The sequence below is a fragment of the Leuresthes tenuis genome, unplaced genomic scaffold, assembly GCF_036924035.1.
Source record: "Leuresthes tenuis unplaced genomic scaffold, fLeuTen1.0.hap1 SCAF_2, whole genome shotgun sequence".
NCBI classification, from domain to species: Eukaryota; Metazoa; Chordata; class Actinopteri; order Atheriniformes; family Atherinopsidae; genus Leuresthes; species Leuresthes tenuis.
In genome coordinates, this window is record NW_027325356.1 from 10,098,118 (window position 1) to 10,115,321 (window position 17,204).

At 42.0% G+C, this 17,204-nt stretch overlaps 2 protein-coding genes across 2 annotated transcripts; both read left to right on the forward strand.

Moving 5' to 3' along the window:
• Positions 1-247: 247 nt before the first annotated feature.
• On the forward strand, positions 248-7,645 carry cplx3b (complexin 3b). The gene is made up of 3 exons (XM_072381208.1): positions 248-773; positions 4,997-5,084; positions 5,225-7,645. Exons 1-3 carry the CDS (start codon positions 616-618, stop codon positions 5,447-5,449), a joined length of 471 nt encoding a protein of 156 aa, XP_072237309.1. The 5' UTR covers positions 248-615; the 3' UTR covers positions 5,450-7,645.
• A 2,417-nt stretch (positions 7,646-10,062) lies between these two features.
• LOC140301590 (growth arrest-specific protein 1) lies at positions 10,063-13,026 on the forward strand. The gene has a single exon (XM_072380137.1). The coding sequence runs from the start codon at positions 10,679-10,681 to the stop codon at positions 11,420-11,422; it is 744 nt and encodes a 247-aa protein (XP_072236238.1). The 5' UTR covers positions 10,063-10,678; the 3' UTR covers positions 11,423-13,026.
• The last annotated feature ends 4,178 nt before the right edge of the window (positions 13,027-17,204 follow it).

Below are 17,204 nucleotides of genomic sequence, written 5' to 3' on the forward strand. Positions count from 1 at the left end.
TATTAGAAAGCTGTCATGTGTTGACAAAGTCTGCATTCAGCTCGAGCGCCTCCCTGACCCCGAGAAAAGACAAAGGCACCAAAACAGCCAGGATAAACTGAGGCTCGTCACGTGCTGTTTGTCACCCCCCAACACCCCGGAGCTCTGTCTGAGTCCATCTCGAGTTAAAATCAGACGGCGAATCACGGGCAGCGAACGATGCAGAGCGCGCATCGTGCAAGCGCACACCCAGTCCGGCGGTGTTTGGGATTGGGTGGAGGGAGTGGTGGTTACGGACGGAGTCACGCGATTGGTAGAGTTCAGAGCCTAACTTGTTGACTCGCAACGGAGCTGCTCCTCTCCATCCTTCTCTACACGGAGCTGTCCACGGCCAGTGGTGCTGAAACTGTCAGCTTCCGACGCGCCGTCTGTTGGAAGAATATCTTAATTATAAGAGCTTTGACTACTCCGACTTCTCCTTTTGAAAGTTACACTCTCATTGTATGAGACTTTAAGACGTCTGTCTCAAACGTTACTTGGCTAACATCTATCCATCCATCGCCACCGCTCTACCCAAGAGCGAGTCGAGTCTTTTAACCTCAGCCGATCAAAGAGAGGACTCTCCGGGTCACAGCCATGGCTTTCATGGTAAAACACATGGTGGGAGGACAGCTGAAGAACCTGACAGGCGGACTGACGGAGGAGAAATCCGAAGGCGAGAAATCAGATGCCGCCGCGCAGGGGATGACTCAAGAGGAATTCGAACAATACCAGCAACAGTTAGAGGAGGAAAAGTAAGGCTTTGGTTAAAGTTTGTTACTATGAACGAGCGATGATGAAAAGCAGTAGTGTTTGGCAAAAACAAAAAAGCCTATTTAATCGTTTCATGTTGTGCGTTCTGAGTGTTAACAGCAGAGCTTGAGTCTCAGTGCGCCGCGCGCATTTTTACGCATCGGTGCAACGATGCGAGCGCGCTACACACAGCTGCCCTTCTCGCTCAGGGACCTCTCCCTTTAAAAGCTTCGGAAAATATGAGCTTTAAATTTGAGACTCCTGGAATCTCTCTTTCATTAAGGTGGTCATTGGGATTCGTGCCTGGGGCAGAACATGTTCCTATTGTCGTGCGCCCGGCTACTGAATCGGACAAATAAAAATGCTAATAATTAAAGTGGTGATTATCAGAGGGCAGACAACCATGACTTAATTCTGATGTTTGTTTATTTTTTAAGCTAAAATCAATCATCCATGTGTAAGTTACTATGGTTTTGATGAAAAACAATGTTGCAGCCGGATTTATATCTTGTTTAATTACAGCCAGGGATTTTGTCATTCTTTTTTATCTTTTTCATCACCTAAATATTCCTCTTTACAGGTTATTTTGTGAAGAGAATTTGTGCATTCACGTTCCTTTTTTTAAGTCTCCAAAGCGAACTTAAGGACAACACACAAGTAAACAACAAGGTCGTTTGGCCAACACATTTCCTCCAGCACACAGCAGCCCGCCCTTGATTAGTGGGATCCTCCCTCGAGAGCAGAACTCCACATCCCCATATTAAATGATCGCTACTGGTTAGAGAATCACTGATCATAGATAAATAATGTTGCAAAAAGATTCACAGCAGAAAACAAAAGTAGCCATTTGTTTAGTGTCTGGCCCACTCTCATCATAAACTAACATATCTGATGAATATATTCCCCCAAACTGTCTCATGGTACCATGAGCAGACATCTGAACAATGAGTGGGGGGTAGTGCTTAAGTCCTATAACGCCAGCAGCATTTACACTCAGTTTGGCCCACTGGGCTCTGCAGGAGGCACGACGAGATGCCTGATGCTCTTCTGTCACAATGTGACCTTCAGTTGAAGAGAGGTTATTAGTCAGAGGTGCTAAAAATGAACATGCATACATACTGAGAAGTCTGTTCTGCTCAGATTAAAGCAGAATAAGGCTGTGTGGGGAGGGGGTAGGGGTGGGCTGCTTACACTGGCGTGTCACATAGACACATTTCATCACCCCTAGCACCAGGGTCGTAGTTATGACCCTGGTCATCAACCTTGAGATGGGAGGACAGAAAGCTGCTCATTGGCTGCAAGTGAGCCCTGCGTGGCCCCTTGGTGTTTGGCCCGCTCACGTTAATCCAAAGTGAGCTCTAGATCACACAGGCAGAAGCATAAGTGCTGCATCTCCAAATAAAACGACCTTCCTGTCACACAGAGGGTACACTTCTTTGTGAACAATGTAGTGGTTCTCAAGTTTCACTCTGCATTTAGATGCTGCTGCTAATTGACTCTAAAGGTGCAAATGAAACTTTGGCCAGCATTTACTCACTCTACTTAAAGTCATCCATGATTTTTCTTGTTATAAGCACCAACTATATTTCACTGACTACTTAAAAAAATGTTTGTTTTTTTTGTCAGTATGTTTATCTCTTATTTTACCTCAGGCTATTTGTTCAGGATTGGGTCCTGCTGTTGGCTCACAATGTTAAAGGCATTTCGAATTTATAGCAATTGGGTGGTGAAGAATTAAGACGCTTTCAGCATTCAAGTGATGTAAAGTGGAGACAACAGTGACAGCTGCCTACTGCCTGCCCTCTGCTGGAGGCATCACATACTGTTTGATGGATTGCTTATGTGATTGACTTTGAATAGACAGACGACAACAAGCATTTTTCCCCCCCATCATGTGGTTTCTCTATCACCAGATGTGATGAATTCTATAAATACCTCTGTACCTATGCTGGGTCCCATTAATGAATAATTTCTGCCAAGGTCTCAGAGCTTCATTAGCTTGTTCGAGCTGTGGCGTGTGAATACTCTGACTCCTTAAACACTATCCCTACAATAAGCAGCCATTCACTCCTCTAAACAGCTGAATACCCCTGTGAAAGTTGATATAAATTACATCAGGTTGGTTTCTGGAGGACAAAAAAAATCCTCCGGACAGAATTGCTGAGGGTACTGCAAAAGATAAAGACTGGTAAAACCCCTTTTTTACTGTAACAGGTATTTGGGAAGACTTAGCTGACTTAGATAGTGGTGCACTGTTCTACAACTGTACCACAAAGTTCCACAATGTATGACCTTGATCACCAACTTACAGATCATCAAAAAACTTTATAAAAGATGAATAATCTCAAAGAACCAAAAGACTTTTGTAGAAAGAATGGTAGAAAATCCCTGAAAGAGCCAAAAGACTTTTGTTTCCTTTATTATTTTGAATCTTTAAAACCTTAAATCAAAAGAGCATTCATCTTGAGAATATTACAGAAATGTATGATCTTTAACTTCAAGCCTTCAAGAAACCAGACCCTCATTTTCTGAATTTTTAACAGTAAAAAAGAATTTGGACTTGCCCAAACTTTTGCATAGGACCTTATGAAGACAGTTTCTGCTCTTTTTCACCATTAAATAAACCAGTGCTGCACAGTTACAAAGTATGGAGTATTGTGCAATGTCTTGAGCTAATGGTCATTTCTTAATTTAATGCCAGGAAAACAGGAAATAGATGTTGCAAGTTTGTACGATTCTAATAAGCTTGAAAGTCATTATTTGATACAAGTATTTTTTATTCTTAAACATCACCCTGTTAGACTAAGCTCTTCTTTGGATGCTGGCTGTCTTTTGTTCTGCTCTCTGTCAAGATGATTATATAATGTTGAAGTCCTCTGGGGAGGATTCATCCCTCCAAAAAACCTGTTGCCACTCATATTCAGTCCAGACCTCAGCTTTTTCTTCCTGTTTGCCTTCCTTAAGAATGGCTTCTTGACAGCCATGTTTCAGCTTCAGTGAACAGTAGTTGGATCAACTGAAGAAATCGATGCATCTTTCAGGTCCTGTGTCATGTCTTTGCTGTATTTTTTTCCTACTTCTTAATGACATCACAGTCAGATACTGGTTATCTAATGCAGATGAGTTTTTTCCCACCTCTTCTTTTGTCCTCCACTTTACATCAGCTGGCACTTAGACAGTTGACTTTCTTTAAAATATTTACGAAAACAAAATGCATCATGTGGAGATATGCCAGCTTTTCAGCTAATAGCTCTTTGAGGAATCACCTTGTTGGTGCAAAAATACAATTATATGTCTGCCAAACTGTTACCTGTGGCATTTCTTATAAATGCAACTGAAGAAATGGGAACAAATTATCTACTCCAGTGATGGGTTGGGTGGGAACCCATCCAGGGAATACCCCATCTTTCACCCAATGGCAGCTGGGATAGGCACCAGAGCCCTGAATTGTAAAAAGTAGGTATAGAAAATGGATGGATGGATATATGTGACTGGCTGCCAGTTACAACAATGTGTTATGTAACGACACAACGCTGGTTTATCCCTCAAGTTAGGTTTATATGTTTGTGCATTTGGCAGATGCTTTTATCCAAAGCGACTTACACCGGTAGGCCTGTAGGGTAAGGGGGTCTTGCCTGAGGACCCCTACTGGAGGTAGTACCTTTCATGCAGGGGATACTTTTTTAGGTGTTTTTTTTCTGCAAAAATGATTCATAGATCAGTATTAAACAGCTTCTAAAGCAAAAAAAAACAAAACATATTTCCCTGGAAATGGAGAGAAAATGTTTTATAAAGCAGCCAATGTCCAATTAAACGACTTTGAAAAAGGTTCAGAAATCCCATAGAACTGTTGCTCAAGACAGCTTTAAAATATTACAAGAAAGTCTGGCAGCTTGGAAGCAAAACGTGAAGAAATGAGGGGTGGCTCAAGACCTTTCCAAAGTACTGTAGGATTGGATGGATGAGAAGCTGCATCTTGGGATCCCAAACATAAACAGAACATCTCTTTCTTAGCCTCCAAGGCTGTTCTAAGGCTCCTTGAGGCTACAGAAGCTGTAGAACAGTCTCCTGACAGGGGTGTAAATATACATGGAAATTGAGAACACTTTTAAATGTATGGAGTTAGCAGGAGAAAATGCATTTTAACATAAAAAATCCACATTTTATTAAAAGCACGGACTGAACATTTTTGCCTTAAAATTATATTTCACCTCTTTTCTTGCAGACAAGAACGAGAAGCTGAATTTGCCCAGAAAAAAGCTGAGAGAGCCACAGTTAGAAGCCATTTCCGGGACAAGTATAGACTACCAAAGGTAAATCCGTGATACATTTATTTGCTTTTCTAAAGAAATGAATTCTTCATTAGATTGAAAACAAGATAAAAATCACATATTCTTCTATTCTTTGGGGTGTGTCTTTACTAAAAATACATGTGTCTGTTCCTCCACCTCAGAACGAGATTGATGAGACCCAGATCCAGCAGGCGGGCGATGACGTGGTGTTACCCACAGAGCTGGCTAAGATGATTGCTGAGGACAACCAGGAGGAAGCTCACAAGCAGTCTGTACTGGGCCAGCTGTCCAACATCCAGAACGTGGACATCGACCAGCTGAAAGACAAAGCCCAGGCCACGCTGGAAGACCTCAAAAAGCAGACGGAAAACTGCAGTCTCATGTGATCTTAGAATCTTAGAAGCTTAGAATCTTGGGAGATCAGAGTTTTGCTTGTGCAAATATTTGTCAGAGGTAGAGCTGCTCTGGGAGTAGACATTTTCTCATTTCTTTGGTGGAATGTCAGTTGGCAGAGTCGCATAGTTTTTTTTTGTTGTTTTTTTGTGGTGCAAAGTTTGTCCAAACCCAATGATATCTTGGGCTCGCCTCACCAAATGGACAAAATCATTCCAAATCCTAGCGTTTCTGAATGTCATTCACATTTTTACATAAACCAAGCAAACTGAGCTCAAGGAACAAAGAAAAAAAAACTGTGGCTCATCCCATTGACATGTAACCCGTGAGATTATTTCTGCCATTTGAGCAGCTCCTCCTCCAAGTAAAGTCTGTCCAGTATATCCAATCCTTTGCTCTTTCCCCAGCCTCCTTCGCTCCCTACACCACCCCTAACCAGTGATAACACAGCGTGATTCTGCAGCAGAGGTCATAGCAGTGTATCCTGGTTTCTTTTCCCAAAACACCACAGCAGCTGATTCCATTGATGAATACGAGCACGTTCAATAAGAGGCCGTCACTGAGACCAGCTGCTTGGTTGGTGTAAAAAAAAAATGCATGCACAATGCTAACACTGGCTCACGTGTTTTGTTAAATTTGGGAAATTTAGTTATTTATTCAGGGAAAAACACAATGATAAAGCTCTTTGTGGGGATGTTTATATTTTGCGTACAATAGCACAAAACTGCAAAAGCCGGCAATATTAATTTAAAGTCACAATAAGGCTGATCTTTGTCTAAAGTTGTCTTTATCATTTCCTACACATATCATCGCCAAGACATTTCTTTTATCTTATTAAGTGTTCTCTGTGCTTCAGTGTGCCTTGGACATCAAGGTTATCTTCTTTAAAGTTGCAGTTCCAATACTGAAAACCCACTTGTTGGACTTGCAGCAATTTGTAGGCTGTAACTACATACGTACATTTAAGTGTGTGCAGTAACTGTGCCCCCAAATTTAACCTTGCATCCATATCAACTATATTGTGCATAAATCTGTGCATATGCAGCATTCAAAGGGTAAAAACAAAAGCTGCTCACATGAGAGAAGAGTAAAAGCCTCTATTGAAAACACTCTGACCAACAGAAAGGAAATGGCACATATATGTTAGATTGTGTAACCATAGTGCATATTAATACAACTAGTCCACATACGAGTATTCATGTTCTCGAAGATGTAAAGGTATGTGCTGTCTGCAGCTAGTTGTTAGTTGCTCTTAATCATCTTGTTGGATCTTGTAGTGTTGTCAACCGTCGCAACCTCCTCACATTGCCCTCCATCTCTTATAACCCACCGTCTAAAAAGTAGTGCTGTTTGTGCTGGTGGAGTTCGTGTCGTTAAGCCGGTGTGATACGTCAAGTGGTGTCTTTGTGGAAAAAAAAAACCCTTCCTGAGGCTGGGAGTGCTCATCATAGTATTCCAGAGCACATAGTCAGTGAGGGCTCATACGGAACTCTGTCTGTGTTGGTTGCTTGCAAACTACATATGAAGGCGTTTAAGAAAAGATGCTGTTGATGTTGTGCTACATTCATTCACAATGCTTTTACTTAGGAAATCATTTTGACAATGTTCAGTATCTGTAGCAGTGGTGCTGAGGGTGATCCCGTCAGTGGTCACATCTGTCCCCTGTTGAATTTCTGGGGTGAATTCACTGCCAAAATCTTTTTCTTTGAGCTCTTTATGACTAAATAGTGTACTTTTGTTATGTAGTTCCAGAAGATTTTTTTCTTGCTACAGGTGCAGCACTGCTACAGAAACCTGAGGCAACACTTTTTAAACATAGCGGTCATTGTCATATGATTAAAGAACAGTAATATATCGATGATATGAAGCAGGGGACAAGTTGCAATAAGTTCTTTTTTAATAGAGCTACTAGAATCTGCCATGAAAATCACGTGACGTTCTAAAGGTGGAAACGAAGCCATAAATCGAAACTCTTTGCTTTGTATGAGTGTGCATAACTTAGAACAATAATTCAGTAATAATAGTACACAAGTGTGATTCTTGTGCTGTTATCCTGTGTAACAGATTTCTAGGGAAATGGCTGCCATGACACACAGTCTCCTGTGATTCTTTGGCCATTTCTTTGTTTCGCTGTATCTCTGTCACGCCATATGAGAGTACTTTGGTGATTTTTGAGTTTTAACTGCAATAAACAGATTTTTATGATAACAGTTTCTTTCCACTTTGTCCACACAGAGCAGCCTCACATTGTGCTCAGTTTTATGTGTGGCTGCTTGAACACCAGGTGGAGACAAAAATGCACTCCCCACTGCAGGATTACCCATGATGGAAGCTGCAGACAGGGGGTGGATAGATGGTGGTCAACAGGTTAAACATGGAATACTGTTGCCAAGTGGTATTATTAGATGGCCATCATATGATAGAGTATTTCATATGTTGGGCCCTCCTCATCCTCTGGCAACACAGTGCAGACAACATAAGTAAAATAATCCTCATGTACCTGTCTGCACTAAAATAAATAAATACCCTCAAATCAGAAAAGAAATATGGAGAAAATAGATGGTGACTTAGATCACTTTTTAAATTCCATAACAAAAGTTCCGACAGTAAAGCTTTTACCACTTTGTAGTGTTGCCATTCCTTTTCACCAAACTTAAGACATTCTGGTATCAAGGATACCAAGTGATGCATCCTTTCAGGTGTTACTTTGCCCCATATTTCCTGCACGCTTGTCTTAAGGTGTGAAACAGTGTAGCGTTGAAGTTTTCATTTGAAATTCTCCCAACATTCTCTACTGGGGACAGGCAGGCCAGTACCCCTACCTTCTTTTTTTGTGCATGGGCATTTTAAATGATTAAATTATGGCGTTAATGCTGCCATCACCGGGAGGTAGAACATTTTTTTTGCCAAGAGTACTGATACAACCCAAAACCATCACAGAGACTAGGTTTTGAACTTACTGAAAGCAGTCTGGGGGATCTTTTTAGTCTCTCATACTAAAGACACACTGTCCACTTGTCTCACGAAAGATCTTGAATACTGATTGATCAGACCACAATACAAGTTTCAACTGTGTTGGAGTTTGTGAAATTCTTTGACTTTCCTTAAATAGCTCAATGATATTCAGCACCATAGAAGGAGAATTATACAGATATCTTCCACTCTTTCTTTGATGAACATTTTTGTGGAACATTGCAGTTCTTTCTGCCTCTGCCCACCTTTGCTACTCAAAGGATAAACCTTTTCTGGATGCTATCTTTGTACTAAACTATAACTAGAATCACTTATTGACAAAATTATTTTCTTTCACCTCATTACAATCCCTAAATTGCCCCACTCCACACACACCCCACTCACACAAACTTTTGTTGAAGTGCGTTACAAGGCTTGAATTGCAACAATGGATGTATATTAGCAAACTAAACAAAGCTGATGAGACAAAACATAAAATATCTTGGGTTCATACTCTCTATGTGAATGTGAGAATCACTGGTTTTGTTAAGGTTCAGATACATTCATTTTTTTTCATTTGATGTATAGCTGATCACATACATACACTAACTACACCAATGTTTAAACACATCTTTGAGTCACTTTGAATTCAATTTTGTGGGGATTTTGAAACTGAAGGTGATGCATTGCACTGAAAGTCTATAAACTCAGGGTGATTATATTATTTTGTCCTCTTCCCGTAAATGGATCACAAGGACAGTAGTTTGGGATTAAATCTCTGCATGTTTCCAATAACAGAATTCCAGTTTTTACAGTTGCCATTGCTCCCATTGTAGTTTTTAGCAGATTTCAGCCATGTGTTTAGTGAAGTTTGTGCAAAACTGGCACAGCCTCCTGAAGCAAGCTCCCCCTTCCCCCCCAAAAAAGGTTAGTTACCATTTCAATGGCAGGAAAGCCTGAGCTATTGCTAGTTTTCAAGTGTGGTGTGAAAGGGAATAGCTGTAAAATATATTGATGCTGAACCCCTGACTATTGATATCCGCAGTGCGTGAACAATCTCCAGCCTGGAGAGACACTGGGCCACTGCATGGCCAATCTGACACAATTAGGGTGAAACGGGCCAGAAAATACTATTCTCTCCCATTCTCTTCTGTCAATCGGGGCTTAAAAACTGCTGAGAATGGGGGGCGGACGGGGGGAGAGGGAGAGAGGGCGGCAATTAGCGAGAAACCCTTAAACGTAGAGGCTGTTATCGCAGAGGTTGCCTCCCTGATCTGGTGAAACAGATCTGCTTTTCCGCGCTGAAAAACAGTGAAGTTGCAGATGTGAGCTTCTTGCAAAGGAATGCACTTTGCAACCCCCCCGCCCCCCTGCGCCCCCGTTTGACTTGTGTTTTGTTAAAAGAAACCGAGGGACCACACAGATCCTGGATTCCATGCAAAGAAAATCATAAACACTTTCATCCAGCCTATCTCGTCATATACTGAGAGGATTTGTGAGCAGAGCCGTGCGGTTGTGGGCCTGGAAATGGGTCTCACGGCTGACTCGTCAATGACGACCAATCGGTGACCAGGATTGTAAATGAGAGACGGAAAGGGACAGGAGAGAGAGGGGGGGGGGGGGGGACTTTTTCCTTTCTTTTTTTCGACGGAGGGAGGGGTGTTGTAGGGAAATGCTCGGTGGACCGTGAAGCGTAACAGCCAGAAGAGGGACAAAGACGCACATTGCGGTACTGAATGCAACAGAGAGAAATCTCTCCCAACCTAGAAAAACAAAACAAAACAAAAAAAACTTTGGAATGCGTGGATGCATGTTAAAAGTAGCTGCGCTGGGAAGAGTCGAGACGAGCAATGGTAAGAAAGATGAGCTCAAGAGTGGGATCCGAGTTGAGGACTAAAACCGCGCGGGTTAACTTCGGATAGCCCCGTGGCGCGTTTCAGTGTCCGGGCGGCGTGGTGCAGACACGGACTGCAGTTTGGAGTGGACATGCTTCCAGAGATGACTCTTTCTGCGCCGTTTCTCTTTGTCACAGCCAGTCGTGGTTTTCCAGACTCTTATCCTGACTTCTACTGTTGCAAAACCCACCAGCAGGAGGCAAATCCAACCGAGGTGCAAGTTAGTGGAAATTTTGGGAAAGAGCTGCGCTTGTAACGGACCGTTTGGAGTGGGATACACCTAAAAACTTCAGATTTACGTTTGAAAAAAAAAGTTCTAATCCTTATGGGTTGGTGGACAAAGTGCACGTCACCAAACTAGAATTCCACCCAAGCATGAAATGCTGGTGCAGCGCCCTGGCACTTCTCCCGTGGGTGCTGGTGGTTTTAGATGCCCAACTGATCTGCTGGCAGGCTCTCCTTCGGTGCCACGACGAGCCAGAGTGCGAGCTTGCATATAGCCAGTACTTAGCAGCATGTGAGGGGAACATCCGAGGCACGAGGAAGCAGTGCCCGAGCCACTGCATCAACGCGCTGATAAGACTGAATCACACCCGCAGCGGGCCAGAGCTGGAGAGTTGCGACTGCGCGCAGGACCTGGACTGCCTCAGCGCCAAGCGGGCCATCGAGCCGTGCCTCCCCCGCAGACACCCCAGCGACGCTGGAGGTATAGGGTGCATGGAGGCCCGACAGCGCTGCGAGGAAGACAGCAACTGCCACACCTCCCTCACGGCCTACTTGTCATACTGCGGCCAGCTGTTCAACGGCAGGAAATGCTCCTCCAAATGTAAAGCTACGATTCAGCAGATGCTGTTCATCCCAAACGGCGTGCTGCTGAACCGCTGTATTTGCGATGGGGTGGAGAGGCCTTTCTGTGAAGTAGTCAAGGAGAACATGAGCAAACTTTGCTTCATAGGAGACCACAGCGTTATAGCAGACCAGCCTGATGTCGATGACATCTATGATGATGAGGACTACGATCCGAAAAATGACAGGGAAGAGGTTTACAGTGAAAATTCATCTGCTTCCCAGAGGTTGTCCAGCTGCGTAATGCTCCTGTTTCTATGGATATTATTCTGATTTGATGGGTTCTGGAGATTCATCAATGAAAAGATTACACTTGAGGTCATTTTTACAAGAACACAAAACGTCCTCCCCCTCTGGATTAAATAAGGATTTCTGCTGGCAAAACACCCGAACAAGAAATCTTCAGGATGCAGTTATTTTTTTCACTTCTGGACCTTTGTGCCTTCTCGTTTTCAGCAGCAAGGAGACAGAGAGCACTGTAACTTTCCGCAACCCTGCAGTCTGTATAGCTATCCTTCTTGAACATTAGAGGAAAGCTGCTCTTTTTAGAGACTTCTCTGTATGAGGAAGCCTTTAATCAGAAATGTCAAAAGAAGGATATTTTCAAGTAAGGATATTTTGAATGTTTCATGTGCCTTTTGAACAGCTCCTGTTTATTTGATTTGGTTTCAATGGTGCTTGAAGTGTGGCTTTATTAAGACCTTAGACAAACATTGGACCCATCCAGTCTCTGTTTGCTCTGCTCTCCATTTCAGAGGCCTTTGCATTGTTGCAGCAACCGCACTTCAAATATTTGTGGGAACAGTCAGAGGATAAGGCAAGGGTGTGGGATCAAGGCACTCTAATTAACTGAAGCGCCTCTCCAGCACTCTTTCTTGGTCCCCTCCCCCATTAGAGATTGTTTTATTGGACTTTTCCTGAGACAGCCCCACCTCACTCTTCCTCCACTTTACCACCAGCCCCCCTTTAAAAGACCCCTGTCTTTATTACTGCTGCAACACTCCACTGGTGTGAATGGGTCAACATGTCATACCTGCAGTTATTCCACAACACTGCTCACATCAAGAAGTTTCACCTGGTCAGACAGAGCTTTGTTTTACTATGCAGTGGGTGAACACAATTTCTCATTTAAATCACCTGTGTTTAAACAGTTGTGTACAAGCTCTGCCTAAGCTCATTTCACCCCATTTTACGGCCTAGATCGTGAACAAAGCAAGAGTCAGAGCAGTGTCCGAGCAAAAACAAGTGTTAAATGAGCGTGAAAGTGTTGCTGACAAGAAGGAACAAGAGGAACCTTTCACATAAAGCCTTGGTCATGCAGACATGACAAATGATGATGATTTAGTCACTTGCACAAATTCACAGTGGGTTCATTGCCTTAGAAAATGCACCTTCAAATATTTGATTTTGTTTGAAGTCAAGTATATCAGATAAACAGTTAACCTTCATGTACGGTGCTAATGTTATCCGTTTGAATGACTACACAGAGACTCTGGTGATTAAAACCAGCAGCCTTCCAGTCTGACACTTTCTTCCACCACTCCATGTTGAACTGTTTGGCAAAAGTGGAAAGTTAATACTGTGCTTTTGGATCACTTTTAGCACAGCTCCCAGTTTGTCTTTGCCACCTGAAGCCTTGAACAGTGTTGTTTGATGTTAAATTATGAAGCTAGAATATGAAGAATGTGTATATATTTTACTATGATATGCAGTAAAATAAATGCAGTTAATATAAACACAAAAATGTAGCCCAGATTCAGTTCACAAAACCAGATAAACTTTTTAAGTTGTTTTTTTTTTGTATCTTTGTTAGAAAATAGCATAAATCAGTAAAGAGGAGGAACTTTCTTATGGCAGGAGTTTTATAATAAAATGCTTATGACGCAATCAGTGTTATGATGTGATTTTTTTTCACGGCTTGACAAAAAAAAGAATGTATGTGCACAATGTGTTTATAACCTAACTGAATTGATTTTTAATTTACTGTTTGTTTTTGTACATGAACCCACAAAAAATCTGGGGAGCATTCAGGACCCTGTGAAACACTGAAAAACAGTGGATGTTTTTGTGTTTGGTATGCACAAGATCCACACAGAAAAGTGGCTAAAACATGTGAACCTGAACTATAACTTCACCAGATCATCATTTTTCTGACAAGCTATCAAAAATAAATCCACTGCATTCGCACCATCGAGTATAGTTGGTGAAAAAGAAGACTACCCCAGAATACCCCAGCCGAGTGACTCCACACTAAGCACTGCTTGTGGTTGTTTTCACTCTCCAATATTCAATGAATTAGACCAGAGTAATTGAAACCTGGTGAGGAATTTCAAGTGTGCAGTGATTGCTCAATCCATGTTAGCTGGAGACAAATGGAAAATCAGAAGTCTACAAAACTTAATCAGGCTCAAGCTGAAATGAGTTTTGGTGGTTTAAATCTCGCAATCTAGAAGGGGGGGGGGGGGGGGGGGGGTCTATATGTCATTTAATGGAACAGGGCTCCTCCTGTAGTGAGCTCTCATATTTGCAATCAGTGTGTTCTGCACAAGATATCAATCTGATATACTACTACAACAAATAGTTATTCAATAATAAGGTGTATTCACAGTCTTCCATTATGGCCCAAAACATTAGGAACTGCTTCAGAGCAAGCAAGCATTTGGGGCTTGTTCCACACATACTAAGGTATTTACAAGTCATTAGCAAATTGTAAAAAGAGTCACTTAGAGCTCCACACCTGTTCTGTAGATGCTACTCAAATGGTACAAATGTGCACTGGCAAAAGCAGAAAATCAACAGACCAGTAATAAATATTTTCTGTGAAAAAAACAGATCTACATTTATTTGTGTTTTTAGCTACCCCTCATTTCTTTATGCTATCTTCCAATGATTAGGCGTTCTTGTGATCCTTAAAAGTAGTCTTAGTTCTTCAGGCTTTCAGAAAGTCTTTCAAAGTTTTTCTGTGAACATTGACTGCATTTTTATGCATTTTCAGTTCAGTCCTTGTACCTGTCCATTTTCAGAGGAGTGCGGGTTTGGTTTTACCATTCAAGCATAGAAAAGGCACCTAACTCAAGGGATAAACCAGTCTTGTGTCCAGTCATAACAGGACAACTTTTAAAACTATTTTTAAACAGTATCTTGTAACATAAAGCCTGTCACAAAGAGTTACATCTGCAAAAGAAAAGCCAAAATAACACAGTTTGACAGACATAAAATAGTATTTTTGCTCCGACAAGGTGATTCCAGAAGAGCTATTGGTTGAAAACTGCATAACTCACCATGGTGTGCAGTACTTCCTTAAATGAGAGAAAACTGGAGGACAAAAGTAGAAGAGGGTTAGGCTCCTACAAAATTATCTCAAGCAGATGAGCAGTATCTGAAAGTGACGTCCATAAGAAATAGGGAAAAGAGAGAAAAGACCTGGGAAATGCATCTGGCCCGTCAGTTGATCCATCTACTGTTCTATGAAGGTTCGTCAGAAATGGTCTCTTGACCATCTACAGGTGGTGGCTGTCAAAAAGTCATTAATAAGGAAAAGAAACAGAGAGAAAAGGTTCAGGTATGCCAAATGACACAATAACTGGATTGAAAATCAGTGATAACAGGTCTTATGGAGTGATGAACCCTCCCCAGAGAGCAGACTTCAACATTATTGAAGCAGTGTGGGATCATCTTGACGGAGTATGGAACAAAAGGCAGAAAACATCCAAAGAGGAGCTCTGGGATGTCCTTCGTGATGCCTGGAGAACTATTCCTGAATACTACTTAAAGGAAGCACAAGGTAGCTTGTCTAAAAGGTTTCACCCTGAGTTGTAGAATAAAGGTGCTCATACCAAATATTGACTTTGGTATACTGTATTTCTATTTAAATGAGTTCAAATTACATAAAATTGCTGCACCTATTTCCTGTTTTCTTTGCAATATATAAAGAAATTAGGGGTAACTTGTGACATTTTCATAGTACTGTGGAGGTGATGAACAAACAGAAGTTTGTTTGGCGAGTTAACAGGTGGCAGATTTATGCAATGTCTCCAAGCCTTGAACAAACTTCTGAACAGCTTCTCTGTTTTTTTCGTAAACCACAGGAATCCTCCAGGACCTCCAACCGTCATAAAAACAAGGAGATAGAGAAACAAACTGGCCCACAGCTACAGTACAGCATGATTCCCTCCAGCTCACTTATGCTGTCTGTAGTCCAGCCAGTCTTAATCATTGCCATGCATCCTAAGGTTCTCCAAAACAACCACTCCACCCCCCCTCAAATCCCTGTCTCCCCATTCCACCCCCTCCACCCGATTCTGGGAGCAAAATCAAAACAAACATGAGCAGAGCAGCCTTGGGGAGTTGAGTGTTTTGAGTGGGGTAGGGGTGGGGGGTTTACAGAGGCAGCAGTGTGCTGGAGCCCATTTTCTAAATTATCTTTATTCAACATTTCTTTGAAACAACCCTCAACCTGCCACCCCCACCCCACAGACCCACACTCTTCTCTTCACGGCTCCAAAGTGGGAGTGACCCGGACATTTAGGAGGCTCTTGTCTCACACTGATACAATGTTCCATTCATGACGGCCATCGAGCCACAGTCAATAGTTGACCTGGTCGCCTTGCCAGGGGATCGTGGAGTCAAGGGCATCAAGCCCCTTTGGCTCCAGAAAGAAGTGAACCCTCATTATGAGAGAAGCTGATGCCGGTGCCTCTCGTCTGCTCTCCGATAAACACGGATAATCTCTGGAGTTACTGGAGCTGCAGCAAAATGGAGGTTTACCAAAACCACAATGCCACAGGTTGTGGTTTAGATGAAGAAAAAAAAAAAGGGTGATGTTTTTAGGAAGGTGGGTTAAGTTTTCCATGGTATAATCTGCCTTTCTGAGCTGTATTACTGTAAGGATATTCAAAACACTGAAGCGGGGGTGGGGGGTTGGGGCAATATAAATTGGCAGCACTCCTAGTAACAAGCAACAAAGAAATCACTGGGGTTACTAAGTTTTTCTGGCAGCAACAGGCTCATGTAATGATTAAAGCGAAGAAGCTGAGCCAGCGCTTCGGGTAACTACACCCAATAAGAGCCGCTTCCACAGAAAAGCCACAAACATGTCACACAATGATTCTCATCCTGTCGTTTCAGGACTCCGGCTCAAGCTGCGCCATGGTCTGCACAGACAGACCGGCAGTGCTCTATGACTGGCATGCCAGGTGGATGTGATCAACCACGCAGTAGAGCTTAGAGCAAACATTACAGATCAAGAAATACATTGAATTCTGAGCTTTCATGGAGTTTTATCCTTTGAGCTGGAATCTTAGAAGGAGTATTCTGAATTGAATGTTCGATACAGGACAGGTTGAATAAACTATGACAAGTTGAATTAGTAAAAGCCAAGATCTCTCACTTTTGAACATCTGTGTAGGGAGGAATGGGCGAAATTTACAACTTTTTTCACAGAGGTAACGCTGCCAAGCTACCAAACATGCTTTCATCAAGATCTGTGCTAAGAGTGTGTGCTAAGTAAGTATTTCAATCTATAATTAATGATTCAACATAACACCCCAAAATCAGTCTAAAAAAAATGACCATCATGACTGCATCGTGCTGGTCTAAAGAACTTGCAAAATACATGTAATTTAGCCTTTAAGTATTTCACAAATGTAGACATTTTCCATTTTGGTTCCCCTAGTTTTCCAGCTTCTGTCTATAAATAATTTATTATCAAATGTTCTTATATTTTTCCTGTCAGCCGTCCTCTCTACAGCCAAGTGTTTCTTTAATGCACACTTCCAAAAATTCAATCAATGCTTGTGTAGAATGATCAGCAGTTGCTCCCTAGAAGGCAAATAAATCTTCCCATATATAATATATAATTTCCGTTACTGTTTTTCATTCACATTTAGAAGATTCAGCAAAGAACAGGGAAATGGTAAAAAACTAATGCACAAAAACAGTCGTATGCTTGCTTGAAGGGGTTTTAGTCTGTTTCGAAGAAGGCTTGATGCACATTAGGGAGGAATAGAAACAACTTTGCAAAAAACATCGATCTGGCAAAGATAAAAAAAGACAT

Coding starts and splice junctions, on each gene's coding strand:
- cplx3b (XM_072381208.1), top strand. CDS start 616: ATGGCTTTCATGGTAAAACACATGGTGGGAGGACAGCTGAAGAACCTG. Junction 774..4,996: donor CAACAGTTAGAGGAGGAAAA/GTAAGGCTTTGG, acceptor CTTTTCTTGCAG/ACAAGAACGAGAAGCTGAAT. Junction 5,085..5,224: donor ACAAGTATAGACTACCAAAG/GTAAATCCGTGA, acceptor CCTCCACCTCAG/AACGAGATTGATGAGACCCA.
- LOC140301590 (XM_072380137.1), top strand. CDS start 10,679: ATGAAATGCTGGTGCAGCGCCCTGGCACTTCTCCCGTGGGTGCTGGTG.